General features: G+C 49.9%; 7 protein-coding genes across 7 annotated transcripts; 2 read left to right on the plus strand and 5 right to left on the minus strand.

The window, feature by feature from the left end:
- Positions 1-26: 26 nt before the first annotated feature.
- On the minus strand, positions 27-3,105 carry BDQ94DRAFT_179467 (transcription factor domain-containing protein; the record flags this gene model as incomplete). Its single annotated transcript, XM_026773391.1, has 7 exons — positions 27-292; positions 380-795; positions 864-1,872; positions 1,933-2,172; positions 2,262-2,491; positions 2,598-2,710; positions 3,016-3,105. 7 exons carry the CDS (start codon positions 3,103-3,105, stop codon positions 27-29), a joined length of 2,364 nt encoding a protein of 787 aa, XP_026631331.1.
- Positions 3,106-4,120: 1,015 nt separating this feature from the next.
- BDQ94DRAFT_165465 (VOC family protein) lies at positions 4,121-4,651 on the minus strand (the record flags this gene model as incomplete). The annotated part of the gene is made up of 1 exon (XM_026770312.1): positions 4,121-4,651. The coding sequence occupies one exon, from the start codon at positions 4,649-4,651 to the stop codon at positions 4,121-4,123; it is 531 nt and encodes a 176-aa protein (XP_026631332.1).
- Positions 4,652-5,103: 452 nt separating this feature from the next.
- BDQ94DRAFT_165466 (polysaccharide deacetylase) lies at positions 5,104-5,907 on the plus strand (the record flags this gene model as incomplete). The annotated part of the gene is made up of 1 exon (XM_026770313.1): positions 5,104-5,907. The coding sequence occupies one exon, from the start codon at positions 5,104-5,106 to the stop codon at positions 5,905-5,907; it is 804 nt and encodes a 267-aa protein (XP_026631333.1).
- Positions 5,908-7,679: 1,772 nt separating this feature from the next.
- BDQ94DRAFT_179468 (fumarylacetoacetate hydrolase family protein) lies at positions 7,680-8,664 on the minus strand (the record flags this gene model as incomplete). Its single annotated transcript, XM_026773392.1, has 3 exons — positions 7,680-8,308; positions 8,368-8,445; positions 8,506-8,664. 3 exons carry the CDS (start codon positions 8,662-8,664, stop codon positions 7,727-7,729), a joined length of 819 nt encoding a protein of 272 aa, XP_026631334.1. The 3' UTR covers positions 7,680-7,726.
- Positions 8,665-10,308: 1,644 nt separating this feature from the next.
- BDQ94DRAFT_156338 (acetoacetyl-CoA synthase) lies at positions 10,309-12,679 on the plus strand (the record flags this gene model as incomplete). Its single annotated transcript, XM_026768614.1, has 6 exons — positions 10,309-10,419; positions 10,486-11,100; positions 11,146-11,501; positions 11,560-12,014; positions 12,106-12,467; positions 12,518-12,679. 6 exons carry the CDS (start codon positions 10,309-10,311, stop codon positions 12,677-12,679), a joined length of 2,061 nt encoding a protein of 686 aa, XP_026631335.1.
- Positions 12,680-13,318: 639 nt separating this feature from the next.
- On the minus strand, positions 13,319-14,980 carry BDQ94DRAFT_179470 (MFS transporter; the record flags this gene model as incomplete). Its single annotated transcript, XM_026773393.1, has 3 exons — positions 13,319-13,621; positions 13,697-14,646; positions 14,713-14,980. 3 exons carry the CDS (start codon positions 14,978-14,980, stop codon positions 13,319-13,321), a joined length of 1,521 nt encoding a protein of 506 aa, XP_026631336.1.
- A 378-nt stretch (positions 14,981-15,358) lies between these two features.
- hasF (Zn(II)2Cys6 domain-containing transcription factor hasF) lies at positions 15,359-18,071 on the minus strand (the record flags this gene model as incomplete). The annotated part of the gene is made up of 4 exons (XM_026773394.1): positions 15,359-16,037; positions 16,163-16,833; positions 16,897-17,430; positions 17,526-18,071. 4 exons carry the CDS (start codon positions 18,069-18,071, stop codon positions 15,479-15,481), a joined length of 2,310 nt encoding a protein of 769 aa, XP_026631337.1. The 3' UTR covers positions 15,359-15,478.
- Between the last annotated feature and the right edge of the window lie 910 nt (positions 18,072-18,981).

Here is an 18,981-nt window from a genome sequence, read left to right on the forward strand (position 1 = left end):
TAGCGTATATAGAATCTCAATAACATTTAACGTGACTCGGACATAGCTGTCTGAGAATTGATAAGGTTCTGCTCACAAGTGTTGGCATAGAGGTCCAGTCCATCACCAACAACCTCGAATAATGACCATTGGCCATTTCCCTTGATCAGACGGGCCCATAACTTTACGACGGCAAACCCTAGGTAAGAACAATCGGACAGATCTGAAGGCCGAGACCACAGATCCTCATCTGCTGATGTTCGTCCTTCTTCCACAATATCGCTGATCCAATTTACGAGCCGCGCTTCATGTTCTGGTAATACGTATTAGAAAATATCAATCCTCTCCAAGGGTTTGAACTCAGCAAGGACCGGGTACCCCTTGGGATAAAATAACCTACCATCTAGTGGTCTTCGGGTCTGGTTGTCGGCAATACAAAGCAGCCATTTACTGAGAAAGATCGCGAACTCCAGTCCACAAAGAGAGTGTTGTACGCTCCAGACGAACGCATGGCTTCGAGCCACATAATTTACCCCTAATTTGACAGGGATGCTGAGAGCATGCGTCGCATGTAGAATTGCTGGGAGAAGGTGAGGGCCAGATGGCAAACGAGGTATTTGTAACAGTCGGTTTGCTATTTCTCTAGCATCGCGAGACTGAAGAATTCTATATGAGCCTAAATCGAGGCCAAGTCGAATATATGCAACACCCAGCAGGGCAGTTGAAGTATATGTCACAGGGCCATTGGGATTTCGAGGGTCCAGACTCGATTCAGGTGCTTGTTGCCAAAGAGAGGTCCATGCATAAAGAGAGTTGCTAGGAGAAAGGTAGCCACGTTAGTGGTTAGGGGAATGTAGCTGTTGAACAGATGGGAGATCGCGTACCGCATGACTTCCTTTTGCCCATTTAGTACGGTGTTATTCACATCATTATATGGGCCAAGGGTGTGATATGCGAGCAAGATCCGCTGGATAATGGCGTGTAATAGGATGTAGTTCGACAACGGTGAAGGAACCGGGAGGGTGCCTTTCAAATTAGTATCTCGTGTATTCTTCATAACGTGACATAGAGCATCTTGGAACAACATCTGCTCCTGATGGCCAGGTCTTCGAACGTGTTTCCACTTCTGCTCGTTCGGAGCAATCCATTCGAGGCAGCTACATGGGAGACGAACGTTGATTTCATCGGCCAGGATGGCTGGTGGTGTACCAAATGCTATAGACTGAAGAGTCAAAAAAGAGAAAGAGAAGAGTTTTACCCTCCTGTCGGTTTCTTGCTGGATCCACAAATGCCAGCTGTCAGCATTGGTAACTGAAGAATCATCGGCCTCTTTCAATTGTGACTCTCTAACGCATCTAGCCAGGAAGCTCTGGAGATCGAAAGCCTCGCGGTGTATGCTTTCCTCGCGTTGCCAGGTCGCAAACGCAACGAGGAGAAACGCGCACCGGGCTTCACGCATATATCTACGACACTGCATTATTTTGTCGGTGGAATTGAAGGCTCGCTGGTTTGGAAATGTTGAGCTTCCTTCTGAGGCACCTGAAGCGATTTCAATATCTGCCCACTCTTTACCCCGTGCATGCAGTATGTCCTTCGCTGCATGAAATAACAATGCTGCTTTGCGATTCTCGTGCCGAGATTCTGCACCGAGAGCACACATAGCCAGTAGCATTTCTGGTTCACATTCCTCGATCTTGAATGTTGGAATGTGCACCATCGGTAGGTGGGGATAGAAACCATCAAAGAACCCATTGATGAATCTTGATAGCGAGTGGCAGGATGGTAGATTGTTAGCTGCGTGAGTGGAATGGCAAAGCATCAACGTCTCGGAAAGACGTTCTCTATGGTGATTCGTAACCACGAGTATTGGAAAAGTGAGGACTCCGAACTCCGCTACAATCCATGCTTAGGATTTGCAATCAAGGTGTCGAGTGTCATGTGAAGGAAGCTTACCAACAGCTTCTCTGTCAGTTGGAAGCTTGCTCAGTATTTGTTCTGCACCTGAAGGATGACCATTGGGTGGATTGGCGATGGATGTTGTTGGCATGTTATTAGACGCAAAGTCTCCAGGAAATATTCTAACAAGGCTTGGCTCAGATGGAAAATACCAGTCGTCGTTAAGTCCCAGGTTGTTATTGAACATGTCCAGGTCTTGGAAAACTGAAAGGTCCTGGGGGTTGAACAGTAGATTGGCTGTATATGTTTAGTATCGTGAAATAGTCCTTAAGAGCTTGGTAGCGAGGCTTTCTGTTAAGTCACCCAGCAATAAGGACTTGACGTACCTTCAAGCCTTTCCTCTTCCACTTGGCCATTACGGCCGCTTGAACCTACTTGTGTAATTAAGGACTCCGTCGACTCCAATAATGGAGGCCTCACGCCCAAGTAGGTTTCATCCTTATTAGATAGAACATTGTTGGGTTCGTAGACCGCAGGTAAGGACGAGAAAGGCTGTGATGATGGGGTGTTCGGAGCATGGCCAATACTTTGATGGCGCTTCAGAAGATCACGTCTGCTAAAGGTCGCCCCACAATCGCATTGGTACGGTTTTTCATTAGTGTCTATGATTTTACTCCTTAGTTCAACATTGAAACGCATACTTTCTAGGCGGCTATACTAACGGATTCGGAGATGTCTTTGGAGGTGCTCGTGGCGACGGAAGGATCGCTTGCAGTAAGGACATACCCGGGCTTTCTTTCTGCGCGTTGGTGAGACTGGCGTATCGTCCACCGATCTAACTTCATCCATATTCAATACCAGCGAAAATCGCAGATGGCGCAGCGTGAGCAATGATGCAGGTCCGGCAGAGGCAGAAAAAGGTTGCTGGTGAATACCTGATTGCTCAGCAGCGATGATGATTAATACACTCACCGCACTCTGCCATTTCCTGGCTCATATCATGTGATTTCCCATCCTATTTTTCGAGCGATGGCCGTTGAAAAGGACCATTGTTCAAAAGATCGATTGTTTCAATATTTGGATTGTCCAGCAAATATATTCATAAGTACTACGTGAGTTTATCTAATACCATATACTCACCCTACCAAGTATCGCCTTGACGGAGACAGGCTGAGTCATGAAGATGTATTCCGCCTTCTCTACCCAGACAAAACACAGAGCATTGCGCATCTGAGTTTTTTTTCGCTGGAAAGCTTTATGGTAATACAAGCCATGTTTCCAAATAAGGAAGACCAAAGCCTACTGCAAGAGATCGAGGTGACGATTTTGTAATCAAGGTTGAATAGAATACCACAACTTTTTATCTCGGTTAGCATAGGTGGGAATGCGAGACAAGGAATAGCGACAGTAGTTCAGACAGGACGCTGTTCAGGTAGACGCGACTTATGTCTATCGACAATACAATCATAAGACAATCTCATGTGGGCGTAACCTATGAATTCGAGCCAAAGGCCCCTAAGATGAAACACTCTTGGTCGATAAACCATGGCGTTGCGCTGGAGGCGCGGAAAGCTTGTGATTTGGTGAACTCTTGGCATTTTGGAGGTGGTTCCCCGAGCAGCAGCAAAACCATCTGTTATATCTCGACCGGAATCAACAGAGTATTAACATATGCTCCGTAAATAGCCTTGGTCGTTGAGGCGAAACGGCCTTGCTAAGTATTTTGTGATTAGTCATTTAATGTATTTTTGCTACTACAGTCATCACAGTTTACCATCCCTATGTTCTTGGTAAAATACCCCGTCTAATTATATATGTCCAAGCCGTACTCTTCCAAGTTCACATAATATACCAAATGAGCGCCCCAGTTCTCCAACAGATTGGATATTCAGACAGACTAACGGTGCTTTAATGTGTCTTCTATTTCTATATATTTTAATTCGCACTGTAAAATTTGCCATCCAGTTACTGTTTCCCTTGATATTCGTATATGGCTTCCATGGGTTCTTGATTCGAATGGATTTTGGAGTATTACACTGCTTCATCTAAACGGTTGATAGGACTTGAATTCACCTATATCTACCGATTTAATGGTTCTATTTAAGATCGTTTGTCATCGCTATTTCGGAGTTCTCAGGTCCAAATTGGCATCTAAAAGCGAGGTACAAGGATGACCAGGGTATTTTGGTATGGGTGGTGAAGTCCCGCCAATCGATACGAGATGCCCTGTTCTGACAAGTGGTTGTTAAGTGGATAATTTACCCCCAGCCTTGTCTTCTCGCCACTGCCTCATAATCTCCAGCCCTTCCTCAACATCCTTTTCATTAAATGGCCGTGATTGCCATGTAAGTTCCACCATCTGGCCATTCGGGTCTATGACGTAGATGGAGTACCAAAGACCATCGTGATCGATTTCGCCCTTGACATCGACCCCGCAAGATTTGAAATGGGCCATCCAGTCATACAACTCATCGCGGGAATTGACCGACAGAGCGAGGTGCTTTGTAAAGGCGGGGATGCCATCGTCTGTCTTCGTAAAGTTGTTGGCGAGTTCGAAAAAGGCCACGGCTGACCCGTCCGCTAGGCCATAGAAGCAATGCAGGAAGCTCCCCAAGGTCTCTCCACTGTATTTATCAGGCTCCCCACCCTGACGCTGCGCTCCAAGGAATTTACAGCGCATGACCTCTGTCCAGAATTTGTGTGTTTTGACCATATCGTTGGTAGCGTAGGCATAGTGGTTCAGACCTCCAGGTGCTGTAGAAGTGGAAGGGGCCATTTTCGTAGAGAAGAATTAAGAGATTGCAGAGTCCACAGAATGAAGAAGGATAGAATGTGTAATTTGGCTTGACCTAGCAAAGGCCACGGCCTGATTCTTATCTTTATCTGATACCTGGCGGGGCCTTCGCATATTCTGTAGTCCCTCACTGGAAGTCCCGCAGATCACAATGGCATGGGGTCACCCAGCCAGGCAAAGTCTTGAAGAATTGCCGGTTGCGGGGCCAAGACCAGTTTGGGTGATTTGTGTGCGGGGCCTACGTGTTGCAGTGAAGAATCCCTGATAGTACCCGCTTCAAAGCCCGGAAATAATGCCGGTATATAACAGGAGCCCGCAAGCTTTGATGAACGGTAAGATATACACATGTCCGCAAATCTTCTCTCACATACAGAGCGCCGTCTTCACCGACCGATAGACACAACACCCACTTCCAACCGCACCCACCCCGCCCAATGCCTCCCACTTCTTGGCCAGGCAGTGCAAAAGCTGCAGTGAGCATCACATTTGATAATGTGGGTGAATCAAGAGACGTCGGAGTAGGAGCATGGCCGAAGGAGAAACCCGTGGGACAGCATCCGTCGGTACTGGAGGTGACCCCGATTATTCTCGACATTCTTGACAAGCACGACGTGAAAGTGACATATTTCATGGAAGCATGGGGTATTCAGACGTACCCAAAGATGCTCAGCGAGGTCCAGAGTCGTGGCCATGAAATTGGATATCACGCATATCAGCACGAGGAGTGGAAAACCCTGTCACCCCTACAAGAAGAAGAAATCATAAACAAGAGCCTCCCAATAGCGCAGGAGCTTGGTGTCTGTTACAAAGGCTTCCGCCCTCCCGGCGGATCGATGAACGCCGGTACCAAGGATTTGCTCCGTCGTCACGGAATCAAGTATGCTTCAATTCTGGGCCAAGATATCAGCACGGACAAAGATGGCTTCGTGACTCTGCCGTTTCAATGGAGGGCTGTCGATGCGTTCTACATCCTAGATGCATTCGACTTTCTTAGAGCTGAATACGGAGAGCAAAAGTCTGTCTTCACTTGCGAAGCTTTTCAGCAGGCGCTCTTTGACCAGATCGATGCTGCAGTTGAGAAGGGGGCCTTCATTGATATTCTTTTCCATCCTTTTCTCCACACGTCACCCGAGACCCGTGCGGTTATTGAAGCAGTTGTTGCGCGAGTGAGCAACGATCCAGACATATGGTGTGCACCAACTTATGAGGTGGCAGAATGGGCTGCAGCACATCAATAGCAGAGTGGTACTTGGGAATTTAAACCATGTATTTCGTTTCTTCCATATCAGGTATAACAACAGGCTACCTTATAGGTTGCGTCCTACTGTCCTAATGCTCTCCCTGTAGATATCTATCCCCGAGCATGTTTTTAAATACCTTGGAGGGCTTCCAATGTGGTCGACCATTCATATTATCTTCCACTTTCTCTCGAGCCTCAATACCCTTAGATTACATTCATCGTCCACATGGATCTCCATGAGCATCTCTTCGAAGACAGTCATCTCAAATCGCAGACTTGTGCCTTCGAGTCACGGTGTAGGATATGGATGCTTCGAGGGGTAGCGGAAACTCTCGAGTAGTTGCTTCTGAACCCTCTCCATCCAACGTTAGCGCTCAAGATTGATCTACTAGGCGAATCTCTGCCGTCGATCCAATAATTTGAACTATAGGCCCCACGTGGGGACTATGATACTCTATGATACAATGTGGTGCCTTTTTCCATTCCAAAAACGTCTCTTCCCTACAGAACACCTTCCTATCCATAATCTCAATTACAAATTGCCAAATGCCCAATTATGGAACTAGACTCTACCATGAGTCTAACGTCATGAGTCCGTGCCGAGGTTGGTAGTGGAAGACTTAGTCCCCGCATCCATATACTGTCTGTCTGCGGGTAGAAAGCGGTAGGCTATCCGTGACCATTGCCGCCCCATTCCATTCGGGTGTTGTCCCAACACTGAAGCCTTGCTGGCCATTACTGAGTAACGTAGTTCCTTGCCGACCAGGGCACCCTCGAAACACCATAGCAAATGCATTACTTACAACTTCAGATTCAAGACTCAAGTCTGGGTATACGAAGTCTTGCTAAGATTCCGTTCTCGCCGTATGGATGCAGAGTATTGGACGGGTACATAACTCAGATAAGTGGGAGTATTCACGCTGTAAACAGTACTAAGCTGGTAATCCCAACAGCTTTATATCCAGATTACTTTCGCATAACTCTCTCCACCATTCTACATTTGTCACATACACAGGCTGTACCTACGGTTTGTCAACATCTTTCCTGGCTACATTTAGAATAGCTTCATAAATACAAGTCTACCGCCTGTTTTTGCGACTACGCCCGCGGTCAGAGTACAGGCGTCCCGGCAGCAGTGACCGTGACCGCGGTCATACACACATGCTGGCAGACGCATCCTGCCGGTAAAAGCTGGTCGAGAGTCTTCAACAACGTGTACAGCCAAGGATATTGCCAACCACTGGATTCTTGGTAGGTGTTTCTTACCCGCCTCCAAACTCAAGCAATCCTCACTGATGAACCATATTGGTAGGACTTTTGCCTTCATGCGTATTTCAAGCAGTTTCAGTCCGTTTTTCCGCTTATCCATGTGCCTACATTTCGCCCATAAAGAAAAAGCCATTAATGCCCTTCTCCTCTTGCAGACTTGCTCTATTAGTAGTCTGTTCCTGGGGTCAATGGATCACGGATTAGTATGTTTGAGAGGCTGCAGAAGTCAATGCCTGCCTCCGTATGTCCATTGACGCAAGTCACAATGGAGAAGGAAAATTGACTCGAATAGCGCTCTGGCAATAACGGCGTATTGACCAGGATGTAGGCAGTCTGATGCACATATGCCTGGACGCCGGATGCAACTATGATGGAAATGCTTGTCGACTAAACTAGAATAATCTGCTACATGGCGAGAGAGGTTTCCAATTGTGTGTAAGCCTATGTGATGCTATTAGGAGATGGGTGGCTGTCTTGTACTTTCCTGCATCGGCGCCTATACGAGTCTTAAAATACACACATAAAATCTATAACTCCCGGTTCTCTGACTACAGATATTTCATCTTATTCTTCACACTCGCCACACCTCCCAACTTGACCTCCACCACATCTCCATCTTGCAAGAATTCCTTCCGGAAAAAGCCCACTCCCGGCGGGGTGCCAGTCATGATGAGCGTGCCCTTTCTCAGGGTCATTCCGCGCGACAGATGACTAACGATTTCGCGCACACCCCAAATCATATCACTGGTATTGGTGGTCTGTTTGACCACTCCGTTCACCTTGGTGACCAGGCTCAGCTGCTGCGGGTCTTGCACCTCTTGCGCGCTGACAAGAACATGTCCAATGGGAGCAAATTTATCGAATGACTTGGCGTAGCAGAATTGACCCCCCGACGCCTCCGGCATCTGGAAGTTGCGCGCCGAGAGATCATTCCCCGCGGTGTATCCGAGAACATAGTCGAGAGCATCCTCTGCAGAGACATTCTTTGCATCTTTGCCAATGACGACAGTCAATTCGCCCTCGTAGTCGAGGTGGGATTGGGCATCACGGTGGATGGGGATGGTTTCAAAGGGACCCGCGAGGGCGTCGGCGGGTTTGGTGAAGACTGGAGGGTAGGTCGGCACATCCAACTATACAGATCGTTAGTCAGGGAGACGGGTTTGTGTGACTTGAGTGGGGAGAGGCTTACACTGGCCTCCTTCGCGTGTTGTTTGTAGTTGAGGCCGATACAGATAACCAGGGGAGTACTCGGGACGGGCGGTAGAAGCTAATTGATCGTTCATTGTGAGATTTGAGTGAGAGTAATTGCAAGGCTGGCATAACATACATCAGTCACAGTGTATGTTTTGTCTGTCAAAAGCAATTTGTCGAAGGGAGTACCATCGAACTGCTGCACCGTGTACTTATTGCCGTCGGTGTTGATCAGCTCACCATAGTGTGTCTGATCACCGACGGCGAATCGAACCAGCTGTTTGAACGTAGCCATTGAGAGTAGATGGAATTTGGTAGGGAGGAATATATTCAGCACAGAATTTTGAAATAGAACGGAAGTGTGTGACCTGCACGATCATGGACGGCCGGATTTGTCACGCATTTTGATCCTGGCGATGAAGGGGTGGGACCTATCCAAAGATGTGGGGACAATCGCTGAACGACGGCTGACGCTTATAAACACCCCACCAGGTATCAGAATAGGCCCTACCAGCACTCGACTGTTTATATCAGCAGAAGCCCTCATTGCAGAGAACCCAACATATCCACATCTACAATCTAGCGAACTCCGGAGGATTGCTTCTCGGCACCGAGGCGATGGGAAAGACCAGAAGTCCCAGTCCAGCTGGCTGCAGGAGAATCACTCCAGCTACCCATATCAATCCAAAGAAGTTATCACATGCCCACTACCAATCGCTAATTTAGATGAAATCTATCATTTATGCTGACTTTGGGTTTCAAATTGCGTACCAGACCAATGAGTAAAAATTTGGTACCGCGGATACGGGCCCAGCTACTGCGTGTATGATGTGCGGAAGGGTCCCCGCAAGGAGGCGCCTTCGAAGCGGCTAGGCTAGAAGACTTCGAACGGTAAGCAGCTGGGAGTCTCTTGACGATAGATGTCCTATAAACCCCGTCACGTTTATAAGGCTCCAGAGCAGCAGCCTTGCCCAACGCCGTTTCCGTGAAAGAGCTGGCGAATGCCATAGCTGCTGGCCCGTTGGTGACGATCGCCGACCGCAAAAGACTTTCCTTCGACGGGATCTATAGCAAGGAGCCCATCCACCACTCGACGCAGGATATCGAGTCTCAATTCTATTTATAGTCCTTCACCTTCAACATCGTGCCAACGACTTTGTCGGCATCGAGAAAGATGGTCAGCGAATCCTGGCTAAATAGGAGGCAATTGATTTTTTGTTGTGGACTGTTTGACACCGTTCGCCATAACTCTGTAGAATGTTTTTGGCGGTGTACGCTAAGCCTCCAGTTCTCTGAGTAGACCGCATATTTGACAAGGCCGATCAGTCCGTCTTCCAAGTCGTCGTCGTATTACTTCGCGACATGAATGGATTACGATTGGCTATGGAGCAATTGAGCAGTGTTAGCATCGCAACGAGTCTCTACCTGCGTGCGGACGAGGCGACATATTTCGACCCCCGCACATTCGTTCAAGCCGGCAGGCCGTACCCGGATCTGGACCTGATTCAAGGCCGTCTGTTCCGGTCAGTCATTGCAGAGGAGTCCGTGCAGTCCCCACTGTGTGTCAATCGTCCGGAGCCCCGCAAGCACAATGGAGAACTCCTGTGGGACAGCCCGGGGAAGGATGTTGTTTTCAAGCCCGACCGATTCGTTGCTGCGGCCTGTGACAGCGACGACGAACTCGATAATGTAGCCTGTAGATGAAAGGAGTTTTATTTTTGTAGACTACACAGATAACGTATATAACCTTGAACAGCGTGTATGTCACATATCGGACCCTTGTAATTGCGGCCCGCATCAAGGGATAGGTCCCGCATGGCGGACGCTTACCCGAGGTATAACCCAGCCCCTCTCCATATACTAAAGTACCCCTGCCATCCCGAGAGGTTTCCTCTATCCAGAACACCTGCTAGCCACCTACTTCACTCTCACTCGGTCAATGGCGACTCAAGTCTCCCCACGCATGCTCTGGAAGCATCCGGACCCGGAGTCTACCCACATGGGACGCTTCCGAAGGGCTCTAGAGCAGCACATCGGGAAAGGTTTCAAGGTCGGTGAACCAGATCGATATACACACCAGGCCTTTCTGACGAGCCTGGACTAAAGAATGCGGTAGGACTACCATGATCTCTACGAATTCTCCATCACACAACCAACGACCTTTTGGGATTTCTGTTGGAAGAACTTCAATCTCATCCACGAGGGAAGTTATACCGCCGTTGTCGATCAATCGGCTCGAATGGACAGTATCCCCCAGTGGTTTACCGGTATCCGGTTGAACTTTGCCGAAAATCTGTTATTCTCAGCCAGTCCGAATGGTCCATCCACGAGAGGAAAGGAAGATGCGAAGATCGCGGTGGTTGAGGTCCGCGAGGGCATCTCCGAATCACACGTGTCCCTGACGTGGGGTGAGCTCCGAAAGCGCACCGGACGTTTGCTCCAGGCCATGAAGGCCAACGGGGTGCAGAAGGGCGATCGCATCGCCGTTTGTGCGAGTAACAGCATTGACACCCTGCTCGTGTTCCTAGCTTCGACCGCGTTGGGGGCCCTTTTCTCTTCCAGCTCTACGGAAATGGGGGTGAAGGGAATTCTGGACCGGCTCGTACAGATCAAGCCTCGGTTCTTGTTCATGGACGACCAGGCCGTCTACAACGGCAAGACGATTGACCTCCGAACTAAAATGGAGGCGGTCGTGGACGGGATGCGTTCTGTGCAGGAATTCCGTGGGGTGGTCTCTTAACCGCGCTTTGCTTCCCGGCCGTTGGATATCAGCAAGATACCCAAGGCGCAGCTGCTTGGAGATTTCTTGGCCAAATCTAGCGATGACCGGCTTGAGTTCACACGCATACCCTTCCGCGATCCCTTTTTGATCGTCTATTCATCAGGCACCACCGGTCAGCCCAAGTGCATTGCGCACTCGGTCGGCGGGGTGCTCATCAGTGCTTTTAAAGAAGGGCACCTGCATTCGGAGCTGGACGAGTCCAGTACGACGTTGCAGTACACCACAACCGGCTGGATTATGTATGTCTCAGCTATCCAAAGCCTTTTGTTCGGGTCCCGGGTTGTTCTTTATGATGGCAGTCCATTCATGCCGCGGCTTGAATCGTTGATTCGGCTTGCAGAGCAACAGCGGTAAGCAATAACAATATACTTCTGTTACGCAAAGCTCCAACGAAAGCTGACCTGTCAGGGTAACTCATTTCGGCACATCCCCGCGCTACATGTACGAGCTTCAACGCGCAAAAATCCAGCCGCGACAGATTGCCGATTTGAGCTCGTTAAAAATTGTGACCAGCACGGGGATGGTGCTCCCCGACGCTCTGTTCGAGTGGTTCTACGACCAGGGCTTCCCACCACATGTACGGTTGAATAACATTTCCGGAGGAACTGATCTGGCCGGGTGCTTTGGAATAGGGAACTCCCTCCTCCCTGTTCACGTGGGTGGCTGCGCTGGAATAAGCCTCGGTATCCCGGTTGACGTCTACGACGCCAGCATTGAAGGAGCTGGCGCGAAGGGAAGGTCTGTAGAGGTTGGCGTCGCGGGTGAGCTGGTAGCCACCGCCGCTTTCCCCAACATGCCTGCTTGTTTCTGGGGCCCAGATGGGAGTAGACGGTACCATGATGCCTATTTTGCTCGATTCGACAGTAAGTTCATTCACGTCCTTGAGTTAAATTCCCTACCCATCCCGACGTTCTCTATCTTCACCATCCTCTTACTAACCGGGGATATCACCAGATGTCTGGACGCATGGCGACTTTGTTTCCATCCATCCTCAAACCCGACAACTATTCTTCCACGGCCGGGCAGACGGCGTCCTGAACCCATCTGGAGTCCGCTTCGGGTCGTCGGAGATCTATCAGGTCCTCGAAGCGGAATTCCCAAACGAAATCACGGACTCACTCTGTGTCGGCCAGCGGCGACCTCAAGATACCGATGAGCGGGTGATGCTGTTCTTATTACTGAAGACTGGGGCCAGTTTCACACCGGACTTAGTTGCCAGGGTGAAGGCCGCCATTCGTCAGAGACTGAGCAGCCGTCATGTTCCGAGCTTTATCTTCGAGACTGCTGAAAATTCCGGTACGTACCTATCTAGACTTGTGACTATGTAGTGGCATAAATCGTCGACACTAACGAAATTCACTGTCAGGTCACCGTCAATGGAAAGAAGGTGGAGCTCCCGGTTAAGCAGATCGTATCAGGTAAGCGGATCAAGCCGTCTGGCACGCTACTCAATCCTGGGTGTCTGGAGTATTATTACCAGTTCGCTCAGGATGAGCGGTTGGTCACTGCGCGGGATAGTAAGCTGTGAAGCGGATAAGAATATATATACCTCCATGGAACAAGCGGGGCTTACTGTATTTTGTATGTTCACTGTTTCACGAAACCTTCAAGGTAATGAAAGATGAAACGCATCACTACAACCAAATGGATGGCCCCGGAATCGCAAATCCGCCGAGAGCGAGCTGAATCTTCGTTTCACCTCTATGTAGCTCCTTCAAGTCAACTCCCTTCCTTGTCCATGGTGTCATATTTGTTTCCACGCTCATGAGGCTCTAGTGGACGCATTATGCTCAGTAGCCTGAGAGTCCTGCCTTGCGTCGCCGAAAGAGGAGGTTGGGGTGTCAAGCAGCGTGGGGCAGAGGCCCATATTAGGATGTAAAATATGCCATTTTGAAGCGACCAATAACGAACCCATAACTCGGAGTGGGGCTTAGTAGCCATGGATAATCTGGTCGCTCTTTGCTATAGCAAGGCTACACTTCTGGAAGCGCCAGAGGAGTAAAATAATCTTGAAAACCAAAAGTCTCATTGATTCACCCATCCATGCCAGAAAGAATATGTTATAGCAAAAGCAAACCTATAGCCCTTAAATCCACATAAAGTCTATCAAGCCTTATAGTATAGTCTCACTCCTTTTCAAAGCGCGCGTTCCCAGAAAATGGTCACGCTATTCACTCCCTAGCGTAGCCTTCATCTTCCGGCTCCATTCCTCCCGCTTCATCCGCAGAAGGATCAACGGAATGCCACTTAGCAGACAGAAGAGACAGGCAGCCGTGAACGACCACCCAGTCCCAATGGCATCAAATAGTGGTTGAGCGATGACAGCACTGACACACGACAGGCTGTTCCGCAACAGGTTGTTCACCGCCACACCAACGGTCGATTTCTTAGGGGTGAACTCGGTCAGCATGGTCATGGTCACGTTGGTGAGGATCATTCCACTGAAGCCATAGAAGAAATTTCCGATCAGCTAAGTAGTATCAGGGGCATTAGTCATTCTGTCCGTTCTGGAAATGTCGATCAGGGTATAACATGGCGAACTCACCGGCACCAGCCAGAAGACCTGCTTCTCGGCCGTCCATCCCCACCACAAAAGCGCCCCAGGGAAGAGAATGCCCGCCATCAGGCAATTCTCTCCCAGCCGGTCTACGGGATGCAGTATCAAATCTCCTACATCGTCATATCGGCCCTCCTTGCGCGCCGTGCGTGCCATGATTGCATCCTGCCAGCGACCACCGATGATTGCCCCGAACAACAACCCCAGCCCTCCGGGAATGTAGGCGACCCCGACGATCACGGGACTCCAATAGTAGGGGGCCACGGCGAAGGTATCCTCGATTGAGACACAAATAAGATAATAGGTTGCAAACACAACCGCTGTATAGTAGACCGTGATCAGGATAGGCGGGTACTGTAGGAGCTTGGCAGCCTCTATGGGCTTGAGGAGAAAATGGGCGGCTTTCTTGGCAGGGCTTCTAGCGTTAGCGCGATGGTCGCGCTGATTCTCTGCCAGGTTTGTCGCTGTCTCTGGTAAAAAGAAGACCATCACCATGAACACCGTCCAGCCGTAAATTACCATGAACCATTGTGTGCTGCGCCATCCCCACCGCATCGTGAGCGCTCCGCCGATGATAGGGGCAAACATGGGGCCTAGCATGGGTCCTAGCATGAAGGCACCCATGGCCTTTCCGCGCTCGTGCGTCTCAAACATGTCGGAGATTGTGCCTGCGCTAACGGATTGTAGGGAGGCGCTTGAGGCGCTGCCGAGAAGGCGCATGGCGATGAACATACCGATATTGGGGCTGATGGCTGCTAGGATACAGAAAATACCGAGGAAGAAGAAAGATAACAGATAGACGAGACGACGACCGTAGAGTTCGGCGAAGTAGGACCACCACAGGGGTGTGATGGCGACGGCCAGCGAACCGAAGGCAATAGACAGGTTGACAACGGATTCGGTTGTATCTAGGTCGGCGGCGATTTCAAGCAAGCAGGCTGTTGAACGACCAGCACGTAAACCTCCAGACTGTCTGAAGAAAGTAATGGGGATAGGGTACTTACGGAACAAGACGCCGCTACTCAACGGAACGACTAGACCACCAGCAGCAACAATGAAGGTTAAGAACCACTTTATGCCCGAGCTGTAGGATCTGGGATCCTGTACAGATGGGACCATACACAACCACGGGAGAAACCCTCTGCGCACCCGCACTGGAGCATTTAGATCGATTTTCTCACGCCCATTTCCGAGCTCTGTCTTGATGTTAGGCTGGGCAAGTGGGTCGATCGAGTCCATTGGCTCATGGTCTGTCTTGGTTTCCATGCTCATGGTTGCTGGAGCTTCAGGGAAATTGCTTCTATGCATATCTGACATATTGGACGATGTTTTTTATTGCTTTGTAATGATGGTGAGTATAACCTATATCACGAATTTAACGAGGGAGATGCTTGCTTTTCTATTGATATTGAGGCCGAGTCCTTCATACTCTGGGATCTACCTCGGCCGAGTTGTGGGGTCGCCGCACGGTGTGCTCGTACGAGCTGTGGGTCCAGACCACCGCTCCAGATAATGTTAGTATGTACCTCGTACGAGGGGATATCCATCCTCAAATCGAGTAGCAAGCAAGGGACAGGGACTGCAGAGGGATAAATTGCACTCCCGCTAACTGACAAAGTCATGGTCACGATACACCCCAAACATTAATGCCGTTCATTGAGAGTGGATGTGACATTCCCCTACTTTTTTCTATTGTCACATCTCATGCCAGGAGTCGATAAGTCGTCTCTACGTTTTATTTCGGCTCCAAACGTTCAATAGTCTGCCCTCTCACCGCGAAAGCCCCGGCAACCCCATCCCATCCATTACAATGAAATCCGAGAAATCAAAGTCTTCTAGATCGATCAGCCCCATGAGATCTCCGGTGTCAAATTCCAACCCTGCCGGGCCCACTGGCGGAGCATCATCAACACCCCCAGCACCGGCAGGACCAGCCGGTCTCATAATCGAGGGCTGGGTATCCGACGGACCACCAGGCCCAGTACCACCATTACCGCCGACAACAGCGCCAGCAGCCATCAGAGGCCTTGAATCTTCAGCCGGATCCTGCTGGAATCGAATACGACTTACCAGCCACATGATTGCAGGCCAGGCGCCCGTGGTATGATGGCCGCGCAGGTCGTAGATGGCATTGGCGAGTTGAAGCCCACGCTGGCGAAGATCCTCCCATCCAGGCTTCCGAAATTCGGGACTGCGAAGCTCAGAGAGAACGTAGAGAATGAGGTTAAAGCCGGCGTGTGAGGTTATGTGCCATTGATAGGGTTCGCAGGCCGGGCTCGAAGAAATGGTGCACCAAGTTTCTACGGCGGTCGCAGCGTCGACGAATATGCTATCAAAATCAGTTTGTTAATTCTTCTCGAACCAATCTCCTACTATGCTCTTCTTCTCGAAGTGGACAGACATGCAACACCTTCTGGCTATAGGAAAGTGGAGGCAGAAGTAGAGGAGGCTCACTTTCGTCTCATAGCAGGACTTATGATTTTCTCGCGATTCTGTCGTGGGATCTGCATCCAGAACATAACCCAGAATTTGGTCTTGAGGTGCTGGCTAAGATCCAAAGCCATCGATTGCATAACCACCCTCTTATCGCAGTACCGAACGAGCTCGTCGAGGCCCCTCTCTAACTCACCTGCAAGCGCAGTCGCCGTCTGCAACAGTCCCTGTAGCTCCGTCAAGGCTTGAGGCTCGTCAACAGCCAGACCATGCAGGCCGTTCCGCAGCCGCTTGCGCGACGCATGCGTTATCTGGATGATGTGCCCGTAGTAACCGGCCGCTGTGATGCGCAGAAGGTAGATGGTCATATCGGTGAATTTAGAGGCATCAGAGAGCCCGGCCAAGGGGGCCACGCCTTCAATCAGATCCACATCGTCCAGACTGACGGGCCGACGCGTATCGAAGTCCGATGCGTGGATCGACGGCGCGAATCCGTGATCTTCCGCAGTCCGGAAATCCAAATAGCAGATCTGAGCCCACAGGCGACGGCGCAGCTCCACCTGTACGACGTCGATCGTTCCGAGTGGTAGGGCTAGGGGGTCCCTGTGGAGTCCCTGAAGCATTGCAATCCGAATGGCCAGGCCTGTCAATGGCCACACTTTGCCCATGTCATCTTCTCTGTATTGCGCAGTCTATAGCCATGAATTAAGATTAGAATAGCGATTGGTTTTTGAATTTCTTTATGGGTTGCTTACCAATAATATCACAAATGCCTGCAGAACCTCAAAGATCCTCGAGGTCATAAATTTTTGGCGCTTGAGAAGCATCTCTGTTCCCATCCGATACCGATTCAGAAAAGAGACTTTGTCCATACCGAACATGGTGGCTACGTCTGTATCCTTTATACTGTTGACAGCCGCGTAGAAGATAGACATGACCAGTGGTTGGAATGCGTCAATCTTTGTCGGACCGCAGCTCGTACCGCCGTTGCTGTCTCCCCCTTGGCTCGGTGTGTAATCTCGACTGTCAGGATATTGAGAGCGCACGAAGGCGTCAAAGCGACGGGCCAAGCTTGGCCGGTGGATAATGCGAACTATCGGGTCGACATTGGCTAGGTACACATTCAACAGCAAGTAACAATCTTCCCGGGTATCAGGCCAGAAGTTGTTGCTAAAGTTGCTAATTGATGCCCTGGCAGGTGAATCGGCCTCCCAAATAACATCGTCAAGTGTCCCTTCCGGAGAAGAGGACATTTGAGATTCCGTGAGAACTGATTGGATGTCTTGGAGCTATAAAGAGGGAAAAGGAAACAGCGAGACTATGTTAGCATTCTTCTGTGTTCTCACTCCTGTTATTCACGCGAGCCGCATGCTGTGAAGCGCACCTCTGCTGCCATCCAAGCCCAGTGTTTGCCGGAAACAAAGTGGGGGACTCCGTTATCCAGGATGAGGGCATCTTCCTCCGATCGCGGATTGTGGGGAGGGGCGGAAGTGTTGGCTGCTGGTGTCGGTTGCGTTGTCGATGTAGACGAGAAGGAGTCCGGAGACGACGAGGAGGGACTTTGCGATGAGGATGCCTCATATGCTTTTGCTTGCTCCATGAATTTGGCCAGTCGCTGCAGACCGGGATTAATTCGAGCCAGTGTCGACGAAGACAACCTGGAGCCACTGTTGCTGCTGGCTTTGACTATGCGATTCGACTCTAGGGGCGAAGCCGGCGATTGTGGCTTTGATACATACGAGCAGGCATGACCGCCTCGCTCACACACTAAACATTGCGGTTGGCGACGGTCGCATTTGACTTTGCGATGACGGCATGGTAAGCAAGAGGTGATGGGGCGAGATAAACCACTTGGGGATGGAGATGGAATAGGTTTATCAGGAGACAAATGCGCATCTGGGTAATGAAAGGAGGGAGTATCCGTGTTCATAGCGAAGGTATTGGGACTGATGAATGGCGTGTGGTTGAGAGGTTCAAATTCTAATAGTTATTAGCAACCGCCAAAACGCTGCTTAGCTCTAGCGGAATCGACTTCTCCCAAAGAATCTGCTACAAAAATCGCAGATTTAGCAACAAGGTACAGTGCAGCATTAAAATCTGAGTGCTACCAGAGCCACTGACCTGCGGAAGGCGAGCTCAGGCGGTACTGTTTGGCCGCCATGTATGGGTAACCCGAACCAATAACTTCCTTAATAGGAATAGTTCTGCCGTTTAAGACGTCACTTTGGTGTATTTCTGTGGTGGCCTTCGTGGTCCGGGTGCTAGTCTTAGTACTAAGGCTCTTAGAAGAGAAAATTAGACTATATTGCCCAGCATGGCCTAGTCACTCCTAGATGTACGGTGCTAATCTCAATTAGGTGATTGTACGCACCGTTTGGCCAAATGTTTACGCCAAATAGCAACCGCTTAGACCACTAGCTGTTAAAGTCCATTTGACAATACGTGGAGTCCAAGTAGAAGTACGGAGTAGTTCGGGGGGTGAGGCCCGGGGGGAAACCCAATCGCTTTAAAAATAAACCACCCGTTCACCCTTATAACACACTACGCAACCTATACGTTCCACCAAAATAAACCTTATCAAGAGTTTAGCCTGGCTTAGTATTCTCACCAGAATTGATCAAATACTGGCTATTTGTAGGTTTTCTTGCAACTATATTTGCAACCGTATGGAGATTACCACGCACGATACTGGAACTTCAATGCTTGGGAGCCGGACGGCTCGACCCGCCAGGAACCGGCCGATCTTCTCGGACGAACTTTGCTCTGTTATAAAGGGCTGGGGTTGGAGTAAATTGATTACTGCTGAGGCTACGTACTTATCCGATGGCTGATACATCCAG

The sequence above is a fragment of the Aspergillus welwitschiae genome, assembly GCF_003344945.1.
Source record: "Aspergillus welwitschiae strain CBS 139.54b unplaced genomic scaffold BDQ94scaffold_2, whole genome shotgun sequence".
Taxonomy (NCBI): Eukaryota; Fungi; Ascomycota; class Eurotiomycetes; order Eurotiales; family Aspergillaceae; genus Aspergillus; species Aspergillus welwitschiae.